The 26,356-nt window shown below is 42.3% G+C and overlaps 1 protein-coding gene across 1 annotated transcript in view; it reads left to right on the forward strand.

Annotated features, from left to right (window-relative positions):
• USP46 (ubiquitin specific peptidase 46) overlaps positions 1 to 26,356 on the forward strand; it is a 73,475-nt gene that overhangs the window by 12,016 nt on the left and 35,103 nt on the right. The window contains exons 2-4 of the mRNA XM_017540274.2: positions 16,638 to 16,718; positions 19,914 to 20,127; positions 21,814 to 22,043. Coding sequence (XP_017395763.1) covers positions 16,638 to 16,718; positions 19,914 to 20,127; positions 21,814 to 22,043 — 525 coding nt within the window. The remainder of the gene's footprint in view (positions 1 to 16,637; positions 16,719 to 19,913; positions 20,128 to 21,813; positions 22,044 to 26,356) is intronic.

Genomic DNA, 26,356 nt, shown 5'->3' on the forward strand with positions numbered 1-26,356 from the left:
ACCATGCCCAGCTAATTTTTTGTATTTTTAGTAGAGACGGGGTTTCACCATGTTGACCAGGATGGCCTCGATCTCTTGACCTCGTGATCCACCCGCCTCGGCCTCCCAAAGTGCTGGGATTACAGGCTTGAGCCACCACACCCGGCCTTATTTCTAAATTTTAAGTAAAGTGTCTGAACAGGTACCATGAGTTCATGTAGCAGAAATTTCAAAATGTGCGCAAGGTTATATGTTGAAAGTACACCCACTGTCCAATTCTTACCTCTGGCATCTATCAATATTTATAGTTTTTTATGCTTCCATTTAGAGTTATATGCATATACAAGGAAATGTGTTTATATTTCTCTCCTAGTTTTTAAAAACACAGAGGCCTCTCTGGGGCTATAAAATAAGAGCCACTCCTGCTGGTGAGCAGTGGCGAAAAGATGAGCATTTGTGTTATAAACCAGCATAGAGTATACCCTGATCTGTCCTCATCTGCTCCTTGCTGTTTGTGTCTTGTAGGAAGGTCCGTGGGAAGAGAGTCCTCATTCTTTTTTTATGGCTGCACAGTATCCGGTTGCTTGAGTGTATTGAATTCACTGAACCAGGTCCTCACTAACTAGTAGGATATGTTGTAGGTAGTTTTCTAGGCTTTGGTTTTTACAGACAAGGCTGTAAGGAACAACTTTGTTCATATGTGGGAGTATATTTGTTGACCAACTTCCTAAACATGGATTTGCATTTGTAACTGTGATGGATTTTGCCAAATTGCCCTCTATCAGCAATATGTGTGACTCTGGCTGCTTGCAGCCTTACCGAAGAAGTGTGCTACCCAGAAACCTTTTGATCTTTGCCAGTCATAAGAAAGATGGTGTCCTAGTATATTTTTAGTTTGCATTTCTCTGATTAGAAGTGAGCTTCAGCAGCTATTCACACATTTAGGAAAATAAACTCAATTTTATTTAAGTGCTTTGCTGTTGGTAATTATTTTCAGAGTCTGTAGGGAAGGACAAGTTTTACTGTTATTTTCAATCTGTCTCAGACCAATATTTTTGTAAAATACAATAAAATGGAATAACTAGCAAAATGGAATTAAAGAACCCAAGGAGAAATAAAACGTAAACCTCAATATTTTGTTATTAAACTTGACAGATACAAAATTACTGTATCCGCTCACTTTATCTCCATGTTTTCAGTTTCTGGATGTAGCTCACCACAGAGCGTTTTAGAAATAATTAAATAAATCACGTTAAATAAATCACGTTGCTGTAAAGAACGACTTGTTCATATTTTTTCTCCCATTGCTACCCTATTTGAGGGTGGGAGGAGAGAGCCCAGAATTTTATATTTTGTATTTCACAATCAGTACATTTCAGAATGTTTTTGTTACATTAGTTGAAAATATCTCTGGTGGTACAGCACTGACCCAGGAGGGACTGGTTCCCGAGGGCAGGGTTCCTGCACAAGTGCATTCAGGCACCTTGACTCCTGCCGTGCTCCCCATGCTGTAAGGTGGGATGCTTTTCACTGGTGAAGACCTTGAGCTTGGATGAGAAGATGGGAGGATGAAACCACCCTATTAATAAAATTTGCACAGCAGGCCTGTATTCGTTCATTCTCACACTGCTGTAAAGATCTACCTGAGACTGGGTAATTTATAAGGAAAGAGGTTTAACTGACTCACAGTTCCAAGGCTTAACAGGAAGCATGACTGGGAGGCTTCAGGAAACTTACAATCATGGTGGACGGTGTCAGTGAAGCAGGCACATCTTACCTTGATGGAGCAGGTGAGACCAAGAGAGAGAGAAAGGAAAGTGCCACACACTTTCAAACAACTGGATCTTGTGAGAACTCATTCACTGTCATGAGAACAGCAAGGGGGAAGACCACCCCCATGATCCAATCACCTCCCACCAGGCTCTCTCCCAACATGTGGGAATTACAATTCTAGATGAGATTTAGGTGGTGACACAGAGCCAAATATCAAGGCCTCGTTGACTGGGGGTTTTGCCAGGACCCCAGCCTTCTCTGCTGCCTTTCTGAAAAGAGATGGGAAGTGTATTTATGGTAAAGAAGGAGCTTAGCAGATATCATAATTCAGGCAGCATCTTGGTGGCTTTGTAGAAAAATTGGATTGAGAATGAAGTTCTTGCTTGTAGCTCACCGACTTCAGTGAGTGAGTGCTGTTTCTTTCTCTTCCACCTGCAGCTGGAAAACAGACATGGTGTCAGGATTCCTTGTTCTGCCTTTGACTTGAAGTTTTAGTTTTACATGAGGACGTCATTGTGCTATCTCTAAATATTTGGAGAATTGTTTTGCCAGCCCAAAGCTGTTTTCTAGATGTTGGTTTGTTTTTTTTTTTTTTTGGAGATTGGAGATTGTCTAGCTCTGTCGCCCAGGCTAGAGTGCAGTGGTGCAATCTTGGCTCATTGCAACCTCTCCCTCTTGGGTTTGAACGATTTCCCTTGCCTCAGCCTCCCAAGTAGCTGGGACTACAGACACATGCCGTCACACCCGACTACTTTCTAGATGTTCTTTAATGCTCCTTGCTAGAATGACTTGGGATGGTTATGCAGTCAGGTATCTCAGAGTCAGCTTTCTTCAGTGGCAGATGTTCTGGCTTCTGTGTATAATTATTAAATGAAGACATATTGAGGTGTTTTTCAGAATATCTTTTTATTCAGGATCATATAAGATAGTGGTCCCCAAACTTTTTGGCACCAGGAACAGGTTTTGTGTATGATAATTTTTCCACAAACCTGGACAGAGCTGGGGATGGTTTTGGGATGAAAGTTCCACCTCAGATTATCAGGCATTAGACCCTCAGAAGGAGTATGCAACTAGATCCCTTGCATGCGCCGTTCACAATAGGGTTCACGCTCCTGTGAGAATCTCATGCTGCCGCTGATCTGACAGGAGGTGGAGCTCAGGTGGTAATGCTCGCTCACCTGCTGTGCCGCCCTGGTCCCTGACAGGTCACGGAACTGTACCTGGGGGTTGGAGACCCCTGATATAAGATGTAGAAGTGACAGTCTGTCATACTTGGGATGAAAATGCTCTTTGGCTGCTTTCTTGTTGATGATTGCTTTCCCTGTTAGAGCCTGGAAAGGAATGGGCTGTTGAAACAGGAGCCAAGGTTATAGAATAATGGTATTAAGATCATAGGTTCACTACTTACCTCTGCCTCATAGTAACACTTGACCTTGGCAAGTTAGTTAACTTCGTTTCCTTCAGCTATGACATGGGGATAATGAGTCCCCATCAGTGATTTATCTGGCAGGGAGAGTCACATTCAGTATTGCTCAGTGGGTCAGAGGCTCTGTGGTGACATGTTGCTAACTAAACAGGTCAGGCATTTGTAGCCACTCTGGGTAAGTGCCTGGTGGTTAGGTAATGTGTGACAGCCAGCAGCTAAAGGGGACATGCTCAGAGACAGTTCTGGCTGACTACCCAATCCTTATGTCGTAGCTAATGAATTACTAAACATGTGAATGAAAATATCTTCTCTCCTGGCTTGTGGTCCAGAGCTCAGACTCAGGAACCGAATTGACGTAGGTTTGAATCCCAAGTCTGCTCTTATTGGCCCAGTGAGCTTAGGGAGTTTCCCTACATTTTTTTCATGTGTAGAATGGAATTATTAAGAGTAATCTGCCTTGGGTTAGCAGGCAAGATTAAATGAATGTGAAGTTCTCTGAATGAGTAGCACCTACTGCTAACTTCCCCCCTGCTTCCCAAGTTTATTTAATGAGCAAATTTATCAAGTGCCTTCTATACACCAGACATTCTAGTAGGTCCTGGCAAATGCATCAGACCTAATTGCTGCCCTTATAAAGCTTATGGCCTAGTACAGGGGTTGGTGAGCTTTTCTGTAAATATCTGGGCAGTCAGTGTTTTAGGCTTTGTGGGCCGTAGTGTCTCTATCACAGCTATGCAATTCTGTTAATTTTGTGACCGTAGTTGTCATAAGTAAATGAATGATCATGGCTGTGTTGCAGTAAAACTTTATTTATGGCAATTGGCGGGTCATATTCTACACACGGGCTGTAATTTGCAGACCTGTGGTCTAGTGGGAAGACAGATGTTAAATAATTACAATTAGGCTGTTACAGATTGTTCTAAGGGCTGTGGAGGAATAGACAGAATTCTCTGAGAGGGAAGGGTCAGGGAAGGTAGCTCTGGAGAAGTGACACTGAAACCAAATGATGAGGAGAGGCAGCCGGAGGAGGAGATGGAGAGTGTTCCTGGCTGGTCTGTGGGTTCGTATCTTTTAAAGACATACCAGATATTCTGCAGCTTTCTTTGGATTAAGAGAAATAATTTCTTTTCTCTGTTTAATTCATTACCAGTTCTCTCCTCCCCTACTCCCTCCCAGAAACAACCCAAGAGACAAGCTAGGTTACCAAGAGATAAGCTTTGTTAATATATTAACACATTGTGTTCTGCACATTTTGGGACTTTCCCTTTCTCCCTTTTCCATTGTTTTTGTTATATTGTCAGTATCCAAGTATTTAGAAGTTACAGAAGATTGTACATTATTTCACTATTAGGTATAAAGTGATTTACTCCCTAGAATTCATGTTTGCCTTTTGATACAGTTTTCTCTTTTTGCCTTTTAAAAGTTGACATTATTTTCTTTTATTATTTAGCTAGATCAAAGGTCCACAGTCTTTTGAAATGATTTTGGAAAGAAAGCTGCTTTCCTCTTGACTACATTTCATGTCTCTCCTGACTGCCAGCCTCAATTTTATGTTTCCTATAAACAGGCTGCCAGCACTCTGTAGAGGTTCCACAGAAAAGAACTTGTGTGTCCTCATTCTAGAAAATTTCAAGGGGTGCTTCAGAAGGGAGGGGTTCTCCCAACAACTTTGTGACCTCTTCGGTTTCTTCAGTTCTTTCAGTTCTGTGGTTCCAAGGAGACTCTGCCTCCCCGAGAGTCAGGATTATGTAGTAGTTGGGGGTGCACACACTGGAGCCAGATTGTGTGAGTTCAAACACAATTCCAGTACTTATTAGTTGTGTGAACTTGGGTAGTTCCCTGCCCTCTCAGTTTTCTTATCTTTAAAATGAAGCCAGTAGCAGCATCTGCCTCACAGAGTTATTGTGAAGATTCAAATGAATGAAATTCAAATGAATGAACAAAATCCTTAGAACAGTGATTCTATGCACTCCATGCTATTTATGAGTTCTCTATTATTATTACTTACATCAGAGACACTGGTGGCTGTAATTCCTTTCTAATCACCCTTGAATTCTGTCAGGTGACTTCTGACTCATCCTGAAATCTTGGGCTGGGTCACTTCATTTTTGCTTCACTTTCTCCGTAAGACTTTAAGGAATGATCTTTGTCATCAGAATTGTGGGCACACTAGTCCTTTTGAAAATAGGTCCTTTATGCACTTTGTACTTTGAAAGCATAGTTGATAATTAGAGTAGCCTTTTGAACCATAGATCTACAAATGTGGTTTTAGCAGCGACGTTCACCTCTCCTGTCATCTACTTTGATTCATGGTCTATAATTAATGACTTACTCTCTATGTACTTAGAAATCCTTACATGTTATCTTTGGCCTTTCTTGTGTCCCTTCCTTGTACAAACTTGAAAGAAAGGCTGCATGTCCTAGGATGCAGATAAATGAGCTGCCTTGGAAAGATCTTGGGCAAGTAAGTTTACTTCTCTGGGCCTTCGTGTTTTAATCCGTGGAATGGTCTGGCTCTCCTCGAAGGACCGTTCCAGGTCACTGTGCTTTTGTTTCAGGCTCCCCCATATTTTGACAGTGTTCTCATTGGTTTTGATAGACCTCATAATGCCATTGTTTTGATTATTTCCTCCTTCTGGGCAAGGCTGTCTTCATCCTCCACCCCCCCACCAAGGAAGAAATTCTAACTTGTTTCCCTTGTAAATTGCTTAAAAACATTTCTTTCTTTATCCATCGCATGCATTTATGATTCATCCTTCCTGGGATTTTGTTATTGTTGTGTTTTGGTAGCACCCCTTGGCAGTCATAGAATTGCTTTCAGGGGTGCTTTGATGAGCTAACATTATAATATTGTTGGAACTTGTCCCAGCTCAGATGCTATTTTTAATAAAGTTGGCTGTATTGTTTTTCAAAGGCTACCACATTTTCTACTGATGGAAATAAGAACCCTATGTTTATTATGCTTCCAGACCCTGTGATTTACCCCCCTAGGTAGGTACTTTGTTCAGCATCTGGTCATGTAACAATTATTTTTCAGTGCCCCTCACTGCCTTTTGTGTCTTGTGGGAGTGCTAGCAATAGAAGTGCAGTCTCTTGCGTTTGTAACGTACTCTACAATTTATACAGTGCTGATTACATTCCCAGTTTTGCTTCGTTCTCTCTGCTGCCCTGAGGAATAGTCAGGATGGATATCAGCAGCCCAACCTCTCAGCCAAGCAGCTAAGGCCACAGAGAGGTAAAGTGACTGAAATCGAAGGCATTTCATACTGGCGAAAAACAAATGGCCAAATAACAACCCTGAGGTATTTGCGGAGAGCCTTAGGCAACTGGTCTGCCGGGCATTAGTTTACTAAATTATTCCATTTTCATTAAATTTGTTAAAATTTTAATAAAAAATAATATATGCTGAGCCCTGCAGCGTGCCTGGCTCTGTTCTACATCTGAGGGACACAAGGGTGTGGTGGCTCATGCCTGTAATCCCAGCACTTTGAGAGGACTAGGCAGGTAGATCACAAGGTCAAAAGATCAAGACCATCTTGGCCAACATGGTGAAACCCCATCTTTGCTAAAAATACAAAAATCAACTGGGCATGGTGGTGTGCACCTGTAGTCCTAGCTACTCAGAAGGCTGAGAGGCAGGAGAATCACTTGAACCTGGGAGGCGGAGGTTGCCGCGAGCTGAGATCGCACCATTGCACTCCAGCCTAGGCGACGGAGTGAGACTCCATCTCAAAAAATAAAATAAATAATATTTGCTTTTAGGAAAAAATTCAGAGTTCAGAAGATAAGAAGAAAAGCCCCTTCATGACCTCCTTTTCTTCTAGTCCCACTCCCCAATGCTGGGGACCACTGTTATAATACCTCAAGTGTTCTTTCAGAAATTTCCATTAAAATGTAGATGTCGAATACAGTGGCCTGGTCTGCTTTGGTCACCTTGTGTCCCTCAGATGTCAAATAGAGACAGGCACACCACAGGCTCAGTGTCTGTTGATGGAATGAACCACATTTAGAGTATTGTCCTATACATGTTGTTACTCTGTAACATGTTTTTACATATCATTGTATCTTAGGCAAATTTTCATAGCAGTACCTGTAGGGTAATTTTACTTTTTAAAATAGCTACGTGGTATTCCATCATATGGATTACTATAATTATTTAACCAATTCAAGTTATTTTCATTTTTTTTTTTTCCTGTTACAAACCTTGCTGCAGGGATATGGTTGCTGATTATCCCCTGAGTATCCATTTTTCAGACAGGCACAATGGCTCACACCTGTAATCCCAGCACTTTAGGTGGTCGGGGGAGAGGATTGCTTGAGCCCAGAAACGTTGAGACCAGACTGGGCAACATGGCAAGATCCTGACTCTACCAAACACAAAAACAAAAACAAAAAGCCAAACATGGTAGCACATGCCTGTAGTACCAGCAACTCGTGAGGCTGAAGTGGGAGGATCACTTGAACCTGAGAGATTGAGGCTACAGTGAACTCTATTTACACCACTGCACTCCAGCCTGGATAAAAGAGTGAGAACCTGTCTCAAAAAAACAAAAGAAAAAAAGATGAAGGATAAAAAATTGAGGGCAAATAAAGAAGTGAAAGAGCCACTTACAGGAAAAGCTGACAATTAAAAAAAAAAAAAAAAAAAAAAGAATTTTTCATTTCTAGAGACATTTTACCTGGTCATGGGTGCTCAGGTAAAGACCACCTTTGCCAGGCTCCCTTGCAGCTAGGTGTGGCCACACGACCAGATGAGATTCTGGCTAGCAGAATTGTGAGCAAAAGTCATGTGTGCAGCTTGCAGGGGCATCCTTGAAAGGGGAAGACCCGTCCTTTCACATTTTTTCTGCTTTCCCCTGGCATAGGTCATTTGATGGTAGGAGCTAGAGTAGCCATATTGGTTCCAAAGATAGAAGCTGGCTTTTGAGGATGACAGAGCAACAAGAGGAAAGGACACCGAGTTCCCATCACTTCAGAGCTGCTGTATCAGGCCTGTGCTGCATCCTCCTGCACACTTACATGAGAGAAAAATAAATTTCCGTCTTGTTTGAGCCTCACTTATATTATTTGGGTCTTTTTACGGCCTTTATCTCTTTTTCCACCTGTGTGAAAATATAATAGAATAAAAAAAGCCACGTTGCAAATTGCAGGGTTGAAGGATATGGTCATTTAAAACTTTGATGCTACTGCTTAGTCTTTAAGCAGTTATCATCATCATGATCATCATCATCATCTCATGAAACGTTCCCTGTCATATCTGTGTTCTTTTATTATGCAAACATTTACATTTAACATATTTAAGCCCTGAGTGTGCTAAGAAATGCACAAAGATTCATGTTACCAATGAAAAATGTTAGCATGTGAAGAGTTTGGTTCCAAATGTCAATATCAGTGACATTCTGTATCCATGGAAACCAATTCTTAGACTATGTGTCTATAAAAGGGAAGGGAGAATGGGGAAGTGGTGGAGAGTACCGCTTATGCCTCACTGAACAGTACACAGGGAGAGCACGAACATATGTTTCCAAATTATGCACATAGAAGCTACCCAGACAGCCCTATCCACCCCTGTCCATGCATGCATTCATCCAGCCATCTATCCATCCAGCAGATATTATGGGGCTACTGTGTGCTAGCCACTGAGAATGCAGTACTCAGCAGGTCAGACACATTCTTTGCTCCCATGAGCAATATACACACACACACACAAAATTATATATATATATATATATGTATATATATATATACACACACACATATATACATGTAATAAATTGTATATATATATATAATATATATATAAATTCTATGTAAATTATATAATTTAGGGCATTGGACAGGGGTTAATAATCATGTAAATAACAACTGGAATATATATGGGAGACATACAAGTTACTATGAGTGGGGAGTGGAGCTTGGGGAGGGGTATAATACTTTATTATTGCTGATGTAAAAATTACCACAAACTTAGTAGCTTAAAAAGACACAAATACAAGCTGGGCATGGTGGCTTACGCCTGTAATCCCAGCACTTTGGGAGACTGAGGCGGGCAGATCCATGAGGTCAGGGGTTCAAGACCAGCCTGACCAACATGGTGAAACCCCGTTTGTACTTAAAAATACAAAAATTAGCTGGGTGTGGTGGCGGGCACCTGTAATCCCAGCTACTTGGGAGGCTGAGGCAGGAGAATTGCTTGAACCTGAGAGGTGGAGGTAGCGAAGGGCCGAGAGCAGGTCATTGTATTCCAGCCTGGGTGACAGAGTAAGACTCTGTCTCAAAAAAAAAAAAAAAAGACACAGATATATTATCTCACAGTTCTGGAGGTCACAAGTCTTAAAAACAAGGTGCAGCAGGACTGTACACCTTCCCGAGGCTCTAGAGGAGAATCTATTTCCTTGCCTTTTCCAGTTTGTAGAGGCTGCCTGCATTCCTTGGCTCATGGCTCCTTCCCTTTTCAAGTCCAGCAGCATGGCATCTTCAGTCTCTCTGTCTGACCTCTGTCTGTCGTCACTGCCTCTCACTGACTCTGACCCTCCTGCCTCCCTCTCTTGAAGTCACTTGTGATTACACTGGGTCTCCCGGGATAATCCAGGATAATCTCCCCATCTCAAGGTTCTTAATTATTTAATCAAATCTGCAAAGTCCCTTTTGCCACATAAGGTAACATCGTCATGGGTTTTAGGGATTAGGGCCTGGACACCTTTGGGAGGGGCAGTATTCTCTCTGTCACAGAGGGTGATTTAACCTAGGGGTGCCAGTGTAGAATCCTCTGGGAGCTGACTTTAAGCTGGCCTTGCAGGATGCTTGGACACAGGCATGTGAAGAAGCAAGGGAGAAGGAGCACTCAGACGGTGAGCTCGGTGTGGTTGAGGTACCGGAGAACAGCAAGAGGGCCACTGGGACAGAGAATGAGGGGCAGGAGATGAGGTTGGAGACAGCAGTGAAGGCCACTGGAGGATTTTAAGCAGATTTTTATTTAAAAAGAGCACTTTTTTTTTCTGCAGCATTGACATTTGGGTTAGAGGTAGGTAAGGTGGATGATAGAGGCCATTCAGGGGCTGGTTGTCATTCAGATGAGAGATCTGGCAGTCTGGCCTAGCTGGTGACCGTAGAGTAAAAGAGAAACACATGAGAGATTTGAGGAGGGGGAGGCAACAGGACAGTGGTGGATGGGCGGGGAGTGCAGAAGATGATGTCGGCATGACCTGTAGGTTTCTGGCATGAGCAAGAGGAGGAGGGTATGGTCCTTTTCTGAGCAGGGAAACACCAGATAACTGAAAAATCTTGTTTTAAGTAGATTGATTTTGAGATCCTGTAAGACAAGTAAGTGGATTTGGCAGTATTCATTCAGTCTGGAGCTCAGAAGTGAGGTTTCCAAGCTGCCAAGAAAAAGTTGGAAATGATTGGCACGGAGCGGCTGATTGGAGCCATGCGAGTGGTTCCTGGCCTGGGCCTGGGAGAGGGTGGAGGGCCCCAGACAGGCCCTGGAAAAAGCCAGCCACCTATAAGTGCCATGGAGTTTGCCAGATTTGAAACTCAACAGCGGTGAAGTGAGGGTAGAGCCCAGAAGGGGCTTTTTGAAGAGCGCTTTGGAGATGAGGAAGTAGAGACAAGTCTTAAGATTTTATTATGAGGTTGGGTGCAGCGGCTCATATCTGTTCTCCCAGCACTTTGGGAGGCCAAGGTGGGCAGATCGCTTGAGCCTAGGGGTTTGAGACCAGCATCAGCAACATGGTGAAAACCTGTCTCTACAAAAAATACAAAGATTATCTGGATGTGGGGGTATGTGCCTGTAGTCCCAGCTTCTTGGAATGCTGAGGTGGGAGGATCGCTTGAGCCTGGGAGGTCAAGACCGCAGTGAGCCAAGATCATGCCACGGCACTGCACTCTGGGCAAGAAAGTGAGACCTGATCTCATAAAAAAGAAAAAAATGATTTTATTATGGAACACATGAGACATTTTGTGTTAATTTCCTATCGCTATAACAAATTACCATTAACTTAGAGTCTTAAACAGTATACATTTATGATCTTATGGTTCTGGAGGTCAGAAGTCTGAAATGGGTCTCACTGGGCTAAAATCAAGGTGGTGCCAGGCTGTGCTCTTCTGGGAGGCTGTAAGGAGACCCATTTCCTTGCCTTTCCTGGTTGCGAGAGGCTACCTGCCTTGCTTGCCTCTGGCCTCTCCTTCCGTCTTCAAAGCCAGCTAGGGCGAGCTGAGACCTCACACATTGCCTCACTCTGATCTCTTTTGCTTCTGTCTCTCACTTGAAAGGACCCTTGTGATTGATTATTGGGCCTATCTGAGGAATCCAGGACAATCTCCCTATTGTAAGGTCACTGGATTAGCAAATTAATTCCATCTACAGCCTGAATTTCCCTTTGCCATGTCAGGTCGTGTATTCTCCAATTCTGGAGATTAGGGGGACTATGATTCCACCTATATACATATACTGTATGTGAAAAATAAACAGAATTAGCACAGTGAGCCCCCACACACCCATCACTCAACTTCAGCAACACAGCTTTAGTCCCCCCACCCCTACTTCTCCCCACCTCACCACCAGATTGTTTGGAACACATCTTAGAAATGATCTGATTCATCTGCAAATGTTTCAGAATAAACAGTTGTTTAAGAAAGTTTAGCTCTGAGGGGGAAGTAAGGAAGAGCTGGTAACTGGGGGTGATGTCTGGGGCAGTGTGGGTGTGTGTATTTTTGATATGGGAGATGCTGAAGCATATTTAAATGCTGATGGGAAGGATCTGATAGAGGTGGAGAGCTTGCCCTTGGACAAGAGAGACATCTCTGTCATTAGCAAGGGAGAGGCACATAGGAAGTTGAGGGAGTCCCTGTCTCATAGGGAATTTTTTTTGTGAGAAGGATCAAGGGGATGGTGAGGTTTTGAGGAACTTGGGGACAGTTGGAAGTGAGAGCTGTGGAGTGGAGAGTGAATGCATTGGAAACACACTGGAACGTAGTACCTGTTGAGGGCCCCTTGAAATAGGGACATTCCAGTGAATCGGGTCAGCTTGGTTGTTGGACTTTTTTTCCCTCTAGGATTACACATTTGTCTGGATATATGTTCAGAGAGGAAAATGATTGGTTCACACTGGCTTGGCTTTTTTTGCCAGATTGGGTATGGCCAAAGGGTAGGGTGAGGGCTATTTAGAAGAGCAGCTAGATCTGTGATCTGTAGACTCAAAGCTGAATGAGAAAGTAGAGGACTAGTGGTTCTGGAGAGGTGTTGGTGTGGCTGTGATGGTGGGCTTAAAAGAAGCCAGTGGCAGCATCGCCTGTGGGATGTAAGGAGGCAAAAAGAAGCAGCAGCCGCCAGCTGACAGCTGAGTTTGGGCAGACTGTGGGCAGCTGCATTTGAGGAATTCAGGGTGACGTCCAGATCCAGCGTGTCTATGGGAGTGGGTAGCTGAAATGGAATGGAATTTTAAAAAGTGGAGTGGAATAAAAGACAATTGAAAAATAGGACATCAGGTTGCTGTGAGAGCATGCATGGGATGGCTCATCCATCCACATGGGTGTTGAAATCACCTGGGTGATAGCAAGAGTTGCGGTATAGTTGTAGATCTCCCATGAGTTGGGTCAGCCAAGATGAGGGGCAAGGAAGGAGCTTCGCAGTGGTGGGAGGCATAGGCCTCAGAAAGGGAGATGTTTTGGCCGGACACAGTACCTCACCCCTGTAATCCTGGTACTTTGGGAGGCCGAGGCAGGTGGATCACTTGAGATCAGGAGTCCGAGACCAGCCTGACCAACATGGTGAAACTCCGTCTCTACAAAAAATACAAAAATTAGCTGGGCGTGGTGGCAGGTGCCCGTAATCCCAGCTACTCAGGTGGCCGAGGCAGGAGAATTGCCTGAACCCAAGAGGTGGAGGTTTCAGTGAGCCGAGATCAAGCCACTGCATTTGAGCCTGGGGACATTAAGACTGCGTCTCAAAAGAAAAAAAAAAAAAAAAAGGGAAATGTTTTTACAAGAGGGTGAGAGTGTGTCACAGTTTAGAAGCAGCACCAAGGATCAGGGCCCGCCAGCTTCTCCTCATGACCCTTCCAGACCGAAGCCAGCTCAACCTGAGGGGTGGTGAGGAAGTGTTGGCCTCAGAGTAGAGCCAGGTTTCACTGAAGGCACAGGGAGCTCACTTTGATTTTTCGCTGTGCTGTTCTATGGTGCACCCAGCCTCCTGCCTGAGTGGGCCTGACCTGTCTCCAGCATATTTCTCTTGAACACTGGTCCCTGGGTTATCATCCTTAGCCACCTCCAGGTTCCCATCTCCCAAAATGGGAAAATATTAAGATAGGTAGAAGAAAGCAAACCAAACCTAAGAATTTTCAGATAGCAAAAATCATGGATTAACTTGAATATGTTCCTCCCTCATAAAGAAAGATTTAATGAGATCTGTCTCCATGTGCTGTACTTTTATATCTGATATTCCTCCTGGGCTCTAAGCCATATATCCTAATTTTGCTTGAAAACGGCTATGGGGGTATATTTAATATGCATTATTTACATTGATTTATGCTTGAGATATAACTATTGAACATTTTTAGTGATTTTTGTCTGTACGATAAAGTCTTGCCATAATTTGATGTGTTATTTCAAAAATTCAGCCTTGTGTATAGTCACATTATTGTGAAGGCAATGAGCACTCGCCAGCTCCCCCGTACTAATGAAAAGACATAGAAACTATCTTAAACGCAAATGACCCTGAACTGTAAGTCTCAGATGACAGGAAAGGGAGTTGTTAGTTTGGTCGAACAGGATCAGGGCCCTAGGAAACAAGCAAGAGTGAAGGATGATATGATGAAGGGAGGCTACGTGTCATTTCTACTGCGGTTTTGTGGTCCAAGTAGGGTCCTTTTGCATTTAATGTTTGCTTAGGGACAAGTGGCCATTTTGACTGGTTCTCAGTTATGTTTTGGCCATTACTTCCTGTGAGAGGAGATGCCAGTTGTGACTCCAAAATAAGTAGTCACAGCAGATCAGTTTTTTTTTTAATAAAACTTTTTTTTATTGCGACAGGGTCTCATTCTGTTGCCCTGGAGGGTAGTGGTGCCATCTCAGTTCACTGCAGCCTCTGCCTTCCCAGGTGCAGGTGATCCTTCTAGCTCAACCTCTGGAGGAGCTGGGATTACAGGTTTGTGCCACCACATCCTGCTAAGTTTTGTATTTTTTGTAGAGACAGGGTTTCCCCATGTTGCCTGGGCTAGTCTTGATCTCCTAGGGCTCAAGGGATCCACCCACCTCTGCCTCCCAAAGTGCTGGAATTACAGGTGTGAGCCATCATGCCCAGCTAAAACTTTTTTCTTATTCATTTAAACATACCTGTCTCTCAAATCTTTGAGTTTCTGTGAGGTGTTAATCTTCCATGATGGCCTGCAAAGGTAGACAGAGCCTTCTCTGGAATGATGATAGAGTCCATGGTACAAATGGAGCCTGATCTTACCCACTTCCTGAACTACTTACCTTATTGGACTGAACTTGGGTCACTTTTCCTAGTTCTAGAAGACTGTCCAGGTCTTAGGGAGTGATGATAATCAGTTGCCAGTAACTGACCCATAGTGGGGCTTAATGGAAGGTTTAATAGTAGCATTGTTCTGTGCAGCATTTGCTTATGATCGTGGACTCTCAAGTCTGCCTCTTGAGTTCAGATCCTAGCTGTACCACTTACAGTGGATCTTGGGTGGATTCTTCAATGCCTCTGAGTCTTAAGTTCCTTGTCCTTACCTCACAGGATTGTTGTGAGCATAAATAGCACAGTCTGTGGCACATAGTAAGTGTACCCAGTAGCTGTTATGTTGGATTGTCGGGCACTTACCAATTTGATGCATTTGGGAATGGTTAGGTTTTAGAGTGTATTTCTCCACTATTTAAAATACTTTTTTGACATTTGCCTTCTCAGTAAGGCCTTCCCTGACCACTCTATTTAAAGGTGCAGGCTGGGCGTGGTGGCTCACACCTGTGATCTCAGCACTTTGGGAGGCTGACGTGGGAGGATTGCTTGATGCCAAGAGTTTGAGACCAGACTGGACAACATAATGAGACCCTGTCTTTACCAAAAATAAAAAAATTAGCTGAGCATAGTGGTGTGCACCTGTAGTCCCAGCTACTCAGGAGACTGAGGCAGGAGGAGCACTTGAGCCCAGGAAGTTGAGGTTACTGTAAGCCATAATCATGCCACTGCACTCCAGCCTGGGTGATTGAGTAAGACTGGCTCAAAAAATAAAATAAAATAAAAAAACAAACGTGCGCCTGTCCACCCTCTACAGCCTGCATGTCTCTCCCTAATCCTTACTCCTTGTCTTCCCCATCCCCATTTCCTACTTTTTCTCCATTGTACTATTTTTACCCTTCCTTCCCTCCTTCCTTCCTTCCTTCTTTCCTTCCTTCTCTTCCTTCCCTTCCTCATTCCCTCCCTCCCTCCCTCCTTCCTTCCCTCCCTCCCTCCTTCCTTCCTCCCTCCTCCCCTGCCCTCCCCTCTCCTCTCCATTGCACTCCAGCCTGGGTGATTAAGACTCTGTCTCAAAAAATAAAAGAGAAGAGAGGAGAGGAGAGGGGACAGGAGGGAAGAGGAGTGGGGGGGAGGGGAGTCTCATCTGTCACCGAGGCTGGAGTGCAGTGGCACAATCTCAGCTCACTACAACCTCCGGCCCCCAGGTTCAAGCGATTCTCATGTCTCAGCCTCTTGAGTGGCTAGGATTACATATGCATGCCACCACCCCAGCTAATTTTTATATTTTTTTGTAGACTCAGGATTTCACCATGTTAACCGTGCTGGTTTTGAACTCGTGACCTCAAGTGATCTGCCTGCCTTGATCTCCCAAAGTATTGAGATTACAGGCGTGAGTCACTGCGTCCAGCTCCTGCACTATTATTTTAAAATAAACTGTCCAACACACTACTTTTCCTTTCAGTCTGTCTTCATCTGCCAAAATGTGAACTTCATGAGAGCAGGCGTCATGTGTGTTTAGTTCACTGTTCTGTTATCCATGCCCAGACCTGGAGAACAGTGTCTGGCTTAGTGGGTGCTCAATAAATCTTTATTAGAGTGAAGAAATTGACTTTGATAGTGGTAATATGATTTGATATGCCATCAAATATTACAAAAGCTGCTGCAGCTGTCTGAAATGCCTGTGTTTTATTCAGAAGTTCTTGGGGATTATTTGTTCACTTGCCTATCTCAGACTTCCTTTTCTAATTGGAAGATAATTGAAGCCAAGTAGAACAGGTTTGAGGGGATGAATAAGTTGAATGAGGAGAAGTAGTTAAGAATGACATTATTAACTACTCATCTGCTTTACTTCTGACACCTTTTCCTTCAGCACGAACATCACCAAATACCTTGTTGACCAGGGGAGATGCTTGTCTCAATGGTAGATTCTTTTAAGTATGATTTTTACTTGCTTGTCTGTTTTATATGCAACACGACTTTGCTGTTTTTCTCTTTTAGGGCACCAATGCCTCTGCTCTGGAAAAAGACATTGGTCCAGAGCAGTTTCCAATCAATGAACACTATTTCGGATTGGTTAATGTAAGTATGTAAAATGTATTATTTTCATCAAATGTTTTAGAGCATGCGAAGCAACTCCACTTTAAGTGCATTTTTATCACTACCAATTTTTGAATGATTAGTCATGCTCCTTAGTGTGGAATGCCAGTGTTAGGGAGGGCCAATTTAACCTATTTTTGAAAGTATGAGTTGTCCCAGCAAAAAACATTTAATTATTGCATTTTGGGTCAAATCTACATTTTTGTCCCTATCCTTTTAGGATTTCCTTTGGACACATAACTTTCATAATAATTTCGTTAGTCTTTGTAGTCAAATCTGCCTTTTTTTTTTTTTTTTTTTTGAGATGGAGTCGTGCTCTGTTGCCCAGGTTGGAGTGCAGTGGCACAATCTTGGCTCACTGCAACCTCTACCTCCCAGGTTCAAGTGATTCTCCTGCCTCAGCCTCCTGAGTGGCTGGGATTACAGGCATGGACCACCATGCCCTGCTAATTTTTTGTATTTTTAGTAGAGACGGGGTTTTGCCGTGTTGGCCAGGCTGGTCTCAAACTCCAGACCTCAGGTGATCCACCTGCCTCAGCCTGATGAAGTGTGGGGATTACAGGCATGAGCCATCGTTCCAGGCCCCAAATCTGCTCTGACATGTTCTCTCCGTGTTGTCTGGATGAACTGTTCAGCCAGTCTTTGTTTAAGTATGCATCGGTACAACCAGAGTTTTTAAAACGTTACCAGCACATTGCCAATATCTTTAACAGTGTGACTTGGTGATATACCTGAAGCTGGACAGGCTGTGGGGGTAAAACTGGGACCATTTTATCTCAGAATTCCTGGCCTCATTTTTCTTGTGCTCCGCGGTAACTTCTTATAGAAGGCTGGACCCAGCAGCTCTGCTTCCTTGGTAGGTTGATGACAATGGAGTAGTAAGGCAGTAGAGGCAGCATGTCCTCCACCCTCATGAGCTTTCTTCCCCACCTGATCCTTTTCCTCTGGGATATGGGTGTTAAGAGACATCAAATATTAACTTATAAACAACTGGTTTTCTGAATAATTATACTGAGCATAGTCTGTCGGTGCCCAGATGTGGTAAGTAGTAATTTCCCCTGGGAAAGCTGGAAATACTCTCTGTGAGTAAACACTGTCCATGATAGAATGAGAAGAATATGGGCTTCAGTGTAATACAGAACTTGGTTTGAATTCTGCCTGTGCTATTCCCTGGCTTGTGTGATCTTGGGCAAGTTACTTGCTCTCTCTGAACCTCCGTTTCCCCATCTTACAGATGGGGATCATAATGGGTTCTACCCTTTGGGTGATAATGGAGGGTAAATGAGAGCTCCTATTTATTTATTTATTTATTTTGAGATGGAGTCTCACTCTGTCTCCCAGGCTAGAGTGCAGTGGCGTGATCTTGGCTCACCACAACCTTCGCCTCCTGGGTTCAAGTGATTCTCCTGCCTCAGCCTCCTGAGTAGCTGGGACTATAGGCATGTGCCATCACGCTCGGCTAATTTTTCTGTGTATTTTTAGTAGAGATGGGGTTTCACCGTGTTAGCCAGGATGGTCTCAATCTCCTGACCTGGTGATCCACCTGCCTCAGCGTCCCAAAGTGCTGGGATCACAGGCATGAGCCACCATACCCAGCTGACAGCTCCTATTTAAAACCCTGGCATGAAGCTGAGGCACACTGTGGACACTCAGTATATGTTAGTTCCTTTCCCTTCCTAGGAGTTGTTTGCTGAATTGGGGCCACGTGTTACTGAAGGGTGTCTGGGAAAGGTGAGATACTGATAGAAAAGAATAGAAGAAGGCTAACTAAGTCCTGGAATATAGGGCATTGTGTTGGTGAAATACTGACTTATAATTTTAAAACAAACTTTTTAGCCATTGTGCACAGGCCTCTGCTTAGCCCTGTGAAGAGAGCTATTCAAGGCATGGGAATTCTGCCCTGGCTAAGAAAAATACAAATGCAGATTGTGGAGAAAAGAAAAAAAAGAATTAAGGCCGCTTCCTAGTTTGTGTAAGGATTGTGAGATCTGTATTTATTAATAGCTTCATTTATGTTTCCTTTGAATGGTAAGTTATGAAAGTTCCAGCTTCTCTGTACAAAGAGGTTTGTCTCCTGTTACATAATTGTGTCAAAGTAGATTAAGATATAAAAATAGGAAGCCTTCTATCTTAGCATACATAGAAATGTCATGTTAAGTATGGCAGAGCATCTGTCTCGCTCTTGGGTAAACGACACACAAGCCAACAGCCAGTTTTGAGAAGGTGTTCATGTTCTATTTTAATCTACATAGCATTTTGTAATCTGTGTTATTAATCTTGTTAGTTATTTCCTTAGAATTTTTTTCTTTAAATTTTATTGCACACAACAAATTCTAAAGTGATAGTCTCAGCTATATTCTTCTATAGAGATGGTCTTGCAGTCAGTTGAAAATCAGTGAGACCTTTTTCCTCTTTAATCATAATCTCAGTATCTATGCTCTGTGAGAGGTATAAAATGTGCCTGGGTGGGCCCTAGTGTGATTGCAGGCTAGGAACTTAGGTGGTATTGTATCGGCACAATTGCTACCTTGGCAGAAGCAAGATCAGGGGCCATTTAGAAGTCCAGAGGGTGGGAAGCTGGGAGAGTAACATGAGGAGGCATTTTTTTTGCCTGCGTTGCTCAGGGTTAAGTGAGGAAATGTGGTCTGAGCCAGTGGGCAGGAGCACTGGAATACTGAGAATGGAAAACCAGCCCCTGTTCAGCTTTGGCTGTTTCAGCCAAGCAAGTGGTTCCTAATTACTGGATTTCTCTTTGATTCATATTTTTATTTTCCCTGTCGTGGGAGTTTTGATGTGTTGCAATGTGCATCTTTTATTTAGTCAGCTGTTTTCCTGGGTCTCCACATTATGTAGATTTTTTTTTCTTTCTCTCTTTTTTTAAGCACCAGCAGGTCTCATTAGACTCTTTATTGAGGCAGAGTGCTTATTATCATTTTAGAGATTTTGATGGGCTAGAGAAGCACCAGAATGATGTGCATTTTTCTTCACGTCTCTCTTGATCAGGTGGTCACTGGTGTTTAGAGTAGTTAACTAGTTTTCTAATACGGTGAGCTGGACTCTAATACAGGGACAGCTGGGCCAGTTCATAGAGCAGGGACCTGCTCACCCTCACCACTTATTCCAGAGGTGGCTCATCCTCAGGCGATGACTTGAACTGTCCCTGTTGTCCCTTGGCAGTTTGGAAACACATGCTACTGTAACTCCGTGCTTCAGGCGTTGTACTTCTGCCGGCCGTTCCGGGAGAATGTGTTGGCATACAAGGCCCAGCAAAAGAAGAAGGAAAACTTGCTGACGTGCCTGGCAGACCTTTTCCACAGCATTGCCACGCAGAAGAAGAAGGTTGGCGTCATCCCACCAAAGAAGTTCATTTCAAGGCTGAGAAAAGAGAATGGTGAGTAGTATGCATTATAATGTGTTTAAGGCTCTGAAATAAGTAGAATTGATGGCTCTATCTCTCCTCAAAAGCACGAGCTGGGATTTTTTTGAAAAGGGAAAATAAGCATGGTCAACTAACTACTCAGTGTCATTTTTTAAGAAACAACATTTCTTCTCTACCCGGTAGACATAAAACAACCGGATTAGAAACATGCTTAAACATGCACATTTATCATCCCAGTTTAGAATGACCTTTTTATTTGCTCCATTCTGGGCAGGATCATTGTAGTATAAAAAAGGGTCCAAGGCAGCCTTCGGAGTGGGATACTCATTGTGATAATTGAATAAAATAGTATTGGCTTAAAAGCTTATCATAAGTGATTAAAATAAGTGCCTATTATCTAATCAGAGCCTCTGCTGTTTTAAATATAATGCCTCTGATTTTCATTTGCCTAAGATAATTGAAGGATATCAAATTGATTGCTTTATATGATTTTTAAAAGTCCTGATTTTCTTCATTTTTCTATCATCTGCTTTTAGGGGATTGTTGGGAGAAACTAGGTGTGTATTCCAGAAGTTCTATATGAGCAATTTTTATGACTATAAAAGTATTGGTTATGGCAATTACTATTTATCTTAGATCCACCCTTACTCCATCAGATGTGCCTGGTTAATCAGGTATTTGTTTTATAAAGTCTTGTTTAACTTGATCGCTGTCTTTTGAAGTTACAGTTTATACATATCAGAATAAAAATTAATTTGAGTGGAGAAGGAAGCAGAGCACTGTCTAGTTGTGAACATGATTAATAATGAAGGTTCACAGCTGCATTCATCTCTTGATTGTTTGTCCTTATGGCAGGGAGCAGCAGTAGGCTTCTGGAATCATTTGTATTTGGTTTCAGCACATTATCAGATAGACGCCTGCTCACACATATCCCTCATCTCCGGTCTGTGTTTCATCTAAGCTGCTTCCAGGCTGGTCCAGGGTTTAATATGGTCTTTGAAAAGGGACCCCAGTTGCTCTGAATAAATTACTCAATGAATAATTAATTGATCATTGGTGGTTACATCATATTAAAAATTGATATTTTATCAGGGAACTTGTCTGGTAACTTCTGTTCTTTTGTAGAACAAATAAAACTTGATAGTTTTATATAAATGTGATGCCTTCAGGGAGATATGGGAAATTTGTTCTTGATGGGTGGCAGGAAATGGAAATAAATTTAAAAATTATTTGGAAGCTTACTCATTGAAGCTGCCTGGTAGAGATGAGTATATTTATATTCCATACCTGTCCACCCTTTCAGTATAAAAATTGAAGTATGGGCTGGGCATGGTGGCTCAAGCCTGTAATCCCAGCACTTTGAAAGGCTGAAGTGGGGGGATCATGAGGTCAAGAGATCGAGACCATCCTGGCCAACTTGGTGAAACCCCGTCACTACTAAAAATACAAAAATTAGCTGTAGGTGGTGATGTGTGCCTGTAGTCCCCGCTACTCAAGAAGCTGAGGCAGGAGAATCGCTTGAACCTGGGAGGCAGAGGTTGCAGTGAGCCAAGATCGTGCCACTACACTCCAGCCTGGCAAAAGAGTGAGACTCCATCTCAAAAAGAAAAAAAAATTGGAATATGGCATGTAACATTTGAGTAGATCCATTTGCTTTTTAAGAACCAGAGACTGAAATAACTACCTTCTCCTTTCCAGATCTCTTTGATAACTACATGCAGCAGGATGCTCATGAATTTTTAAATTATTTGCTAAACACTATTGCGGACATCCTGCAGGAGGAGAAGAAACAGGAAAAACAAAACGGAAAATTAAAAAATGGCAACATGAACGAACCTGCGGAAAATAATAAACCAGAACTCACCTGGGTCCATGAGATTTTTCAGGGAACGCTCACCAATGAAACTCGATGCTTGAACTGTGAAACTGTAAGTGCTAGGGGAGCTTTCACGTAACTCGCATGTTCATATTCATGTAGGCTGTGTTGCATGTGATTGCAATGTGGTATTATAGCATTTAGCAGTTACTTGCAGTGTATGTAAACGATCCTGTTTGTGCATATGAAACTCAAGGGCAAACTTTTGGAAGCACGTATCCATCTAAGATGTCTCAGCAGGCTGAAGCTGAGTAATGAAGGAAAATCTCCTCAAATGCTGAATTGTTTTGCACCATGGGCAAATTTTGGGGTCTGCAGATTTACCTGTTGAATTGTATGTCAACCAGTTATCTTGCAGTTTGGTCATGGGGAGGTCATGTGTGGTGTGGAATGGGACCATCACTCCAGTTTAGAGGCAGTTAGCTGTGGTATGTTGAAGTCAGAAGACAGGCTACACTCCTGTTTCTATAGCAGTTAACTGGGTATTTGGGGCAAGTTACTTAGAGCACTCTTTTGAGGGTTGGATGAGCTTATGTGTTTGAATGGGTCTGGCACATGGTAGGCACTTAATGTTAATTGAATTTGAAGACATGTTCTCCAAAGCATGATTCAGGATGTCATATTTGCTTGGCATGTTTAACTTCAACCCTGTGGGTGGCCTCATATTTTGCTGCGTAAGAGCTGAGCCCTGGAGCCAGGCTGCCCAAGTTTGTATGCTGTCTTTTCCACTTAATAGCTAGTGGATCCTGAGCAAATTATTAATCTTCTCTGTCCTCAGTTTCCTCATCAATAAAATGAGGATGATGAGAGTGCCCATCTCGGAGGGTTGGTGGGAGGATTAAATGAGTTGACACCTAGAGCCATGCTTGGCACCTGGCAAGTAGGCAGTAAATGCCAGCTGTTATGATTATTTATTATAACTACTGCTGACAAGAGAAAGACTGTGGGTTCATCAGGGAACTCAGTTTCTTGACATTGTATGAAACATTCTATAGGATTGTGCATTTTTCTGGAAGGGGAAGCAGTAGCTTTTGTCAGATTCTGCGAAGAGCCTGTGTCTTAGTTTGGTCTGCTATAACACAATCCATCGCGGGTTGCTGAAACAGAAATCCATTTCTCACCGTTCTGGAGGCTGGAAGTCCCAGATGAAGGTGCTAGCAGGGTCGGGTTCTTGGTGAGGACCTTCTTTCTGCCTTGCAGACAGCCACCTTCTGGCTGTGTCCTCACTTGGTGGCGACACAGAGAGGAAGCAAGCTCTCTTGGGTCTCCTTTTATAAGGGTACAAACCTATCATGAGGGTTCTACCCTCATGACCTGTTTGCCTCCCAGAGGCTCATCTCCAAATACCACCACATTAGAGATGAGGGTTTCAATGTATGAATTTTGGGAGGACACAGACATTCAGTCCATTGCGAGCTGTGACCGAAAAATGTTGAAGAAATGTAGATTTACACATCAACATCTATGTTAGGGGAGAAGTTTTTTGGGTTTTAGCAGTCTTTCTTCCATCTTTTTAAACAATCTTTGAGTCAAGCATTCTGTTTTACTCATTGTAGACACAACTAGTAAACGTAGCTAAACAAAAAGAGACTAAAAGTTACCAGTAATCTTCCCACCCAGAGACAATGAATTTGTAACGTTCTAAAAATTGTGACCACATTAGCCCAGAGATAACCACTTGAACATTTAAAAATATATCCTGTCAAAACATTTTCTGCACATAAGTATGCCAGTAAGTATCCAGAGACCTTCCCTCCCTGCCACTGTCTCTGTATTGCTCTCTCTTCTCTCCCTCCCATTTTCCCTCTGTTCCTTTCTACTTTATATTCCAGTAAAATACACGTGACTACAAAAGTAGAGGCACTTGTATGCTATATCCCCTGTGTGTATTATTCAGGGTCAGTGATTGTTAACACTTTGGCCAATCCTCATCCTCCTCCCCACCCTCACCTTTTTTTCCTTCCAATTTATTTTTTGAAGAAATCAGAGTGTTTGTCTTGTAGCATTTCCCATATTCTGGAAACATCCTTGTGGTGTAGCTTAACATGTACAGTAAAATGGCAGTATGTTTCTACCACCCTACTCTTTGTTTTTATTTTATTTTATTTCATTTCATTTTATTTTTGAGACGGAGTCTAGTTCTGTCACCCAGGCAGAAGTGCAGTGGCTCAATCATGGCTCACTGCAACCTCTGCCTCCTGGGTTCAAGAGATTCTCCTGCCTTAGCCTCCCAAGTAGCTGGGATTATAGCTGCCCTCCACCACACCTGGCTAATTTTTGTATTTTTAGTAGAGATGGGGTTTCACCATGTTGGTCAAGCTGGTTTTGAACTCCTGATCTTAGGTGATCTGCCTGCCTCAGCCTCCCAAAGTGCTGGGATTATAGGTGTGAACCACTGTGCCTGGCCCCTACTCTTTGTTTTTAGTTAATCTGTCTATTTTATATTCATTTTTCTCTCTTCTTTTGGATCAATGAAATATTTTTCATTTTTTTGGCATCTACTTTATTACATTTCCAAATTCATTTAGAGGTTACTGTAGAGATTACAACATGTATCCTTGACTTATTTCATTTTTTTCCCACTTTACAGCAGTGTTAGAGTCTTTAATATACTTTACCTTCCTTTCTGTCTTTTGCGTTACCATTTTATGATGAGCACGTGAATTTTAACATATTTCATGTGTTTTGATCCATTATAGTTTTTTATTCTTATTGATACTCAGTTTATTTTCAGAATAACTTTGTATACTTTTAAACATCAAAATTAGGGCTATATTGTAAAATATGACAGTTGACAAATTTTCAGTCTTTTTCATTTAATAAAGGTATACTCCTTGGCACCATCCTTACCCCATCTCTTACATCTGTTCTGTTGCCACTCCCTGTCTGCTGTATCTCCCTTAATATAGTTTTCTTCCTCCCCGCTGCTCCTATCCTGGCTCAGGCACCCATCAACTCTTGGCTGGCAGTCTCAACTAAACTACTGTAGTAACTCCTACTGGATTCTCTGTTTTTTTCCTCTGGCCTTCCTCCATGTTACTCTCCTACCTAAAGTATAATAGTGGCCTGCAGTCTCATTGAAAATACCAGTGCCTACAAATTCTTATGTAATCTGGCTCTGTCTGTCTCTGCAGGGTCATGTTTGCTATTCTGTTTCTTACTCTAGCTTTAGCCAGCGTCTCAAGCCTTTCAAACCCCTTCCTGCTTCAGGCCCTTTGCACATGCTACTTTCTGTCTAGAATGCACACCACCTGCCCCTTTTGCTTAACTGAATCCTCTTCAGGTTTCAACTTGTGTTAAATCCTGAGAAAGGCCTTCTCTGAACTTCCAACTTAATGAAGTCTCCTTATATATATAATCTTACAACACTCTACTCTTCTGTGATAGTACTTTCTTGTATTTATATATTTATCTATATGTATTTTTTATGCAGAATCTATCTTTCTTACTAAACCGTAAGATTGATGAGGAAGGGATAATGTCGGTTTTGCTTTTCTCTCTGGTGCCCAAAGAATATTTGGCATGTAATAATTACTCAATAAATAGTTGGGTGAATAAATAAATGAAAATGTTTGTCATGTTTCTTGAAAAAGAAAACTATATGTTATGGGAAAATGTTTTGCTGTATTTCATGAGCTAAATAGAGGAATGATTCATAGTTAACCCTGGTCTAGACTGGTAAATCCTGAAATTATTTTTTAAATTAGGAAATATATCATTTTTATAAGCAGTATGTGTGTGTATAAAGAATAGTTTTAAAAATCCATATGCCCAACACCCTATAAAAAATGGAACATTATCAATAACTTTGGAACCCTCTGTGTACTTCTTTGCAATTTAATTTTCTTCTCAATCTCTTCCTTTGCCCCAGAGGTAACCACTGTCTTCCATTTTGTGTGTCAATACAACTTTTTCTTTGTAGTTTTACACACCAGACATTTACTCAGTTCTGCATGTTCATGGCTTTTATATAGATGAAATTATATACATGTATTCTTCTAAACTTGCTATTGTCATTAAAGGTTATATTAATATTTTTGAGAATTGGCTGTTTCTTTGTAGTGTGTTTCATTCATTGTTATCATTTTGTAGTATACCATTGTAGGAATATACTGCAGTTTGTTTTTCTGTTCTTCTATGGTGTTTCTAGTTTTTGGCTTATAGACAATGCTGCTACAAACCATAGGCCACATGGGCAAAATTCTGTCTGGGGTATCCTTTTGGGAGCACAATTGCTGGCCATAGGGCATGTACATCTTCAGATTTCCTAGGTAATGCCAAATTGTTTCTAAAGTGGTGGTAAGTTAGTTACATTAATAGAGGGTTTTTTTTTCTTTGCTTCTTTATTTCTTTTTTTTTTTTTTT

This window comes from Cebus imitator, unplaced genomic scaffold (genome assembly GCF_001604975.1).
Source record: "Cebus imitator isolate Cc_AM_T3 unplaced genomic scaffold, Cebus_imitator-1.0 Scaffold124, whole genome shotgun sequence".
Taxonomy (NCBI): domain Eukaryota; kingdom Metazoa; phylum Chordata; class Mammalia; order Primates; family Cebidae; genus Cebus; species Cebus imitator.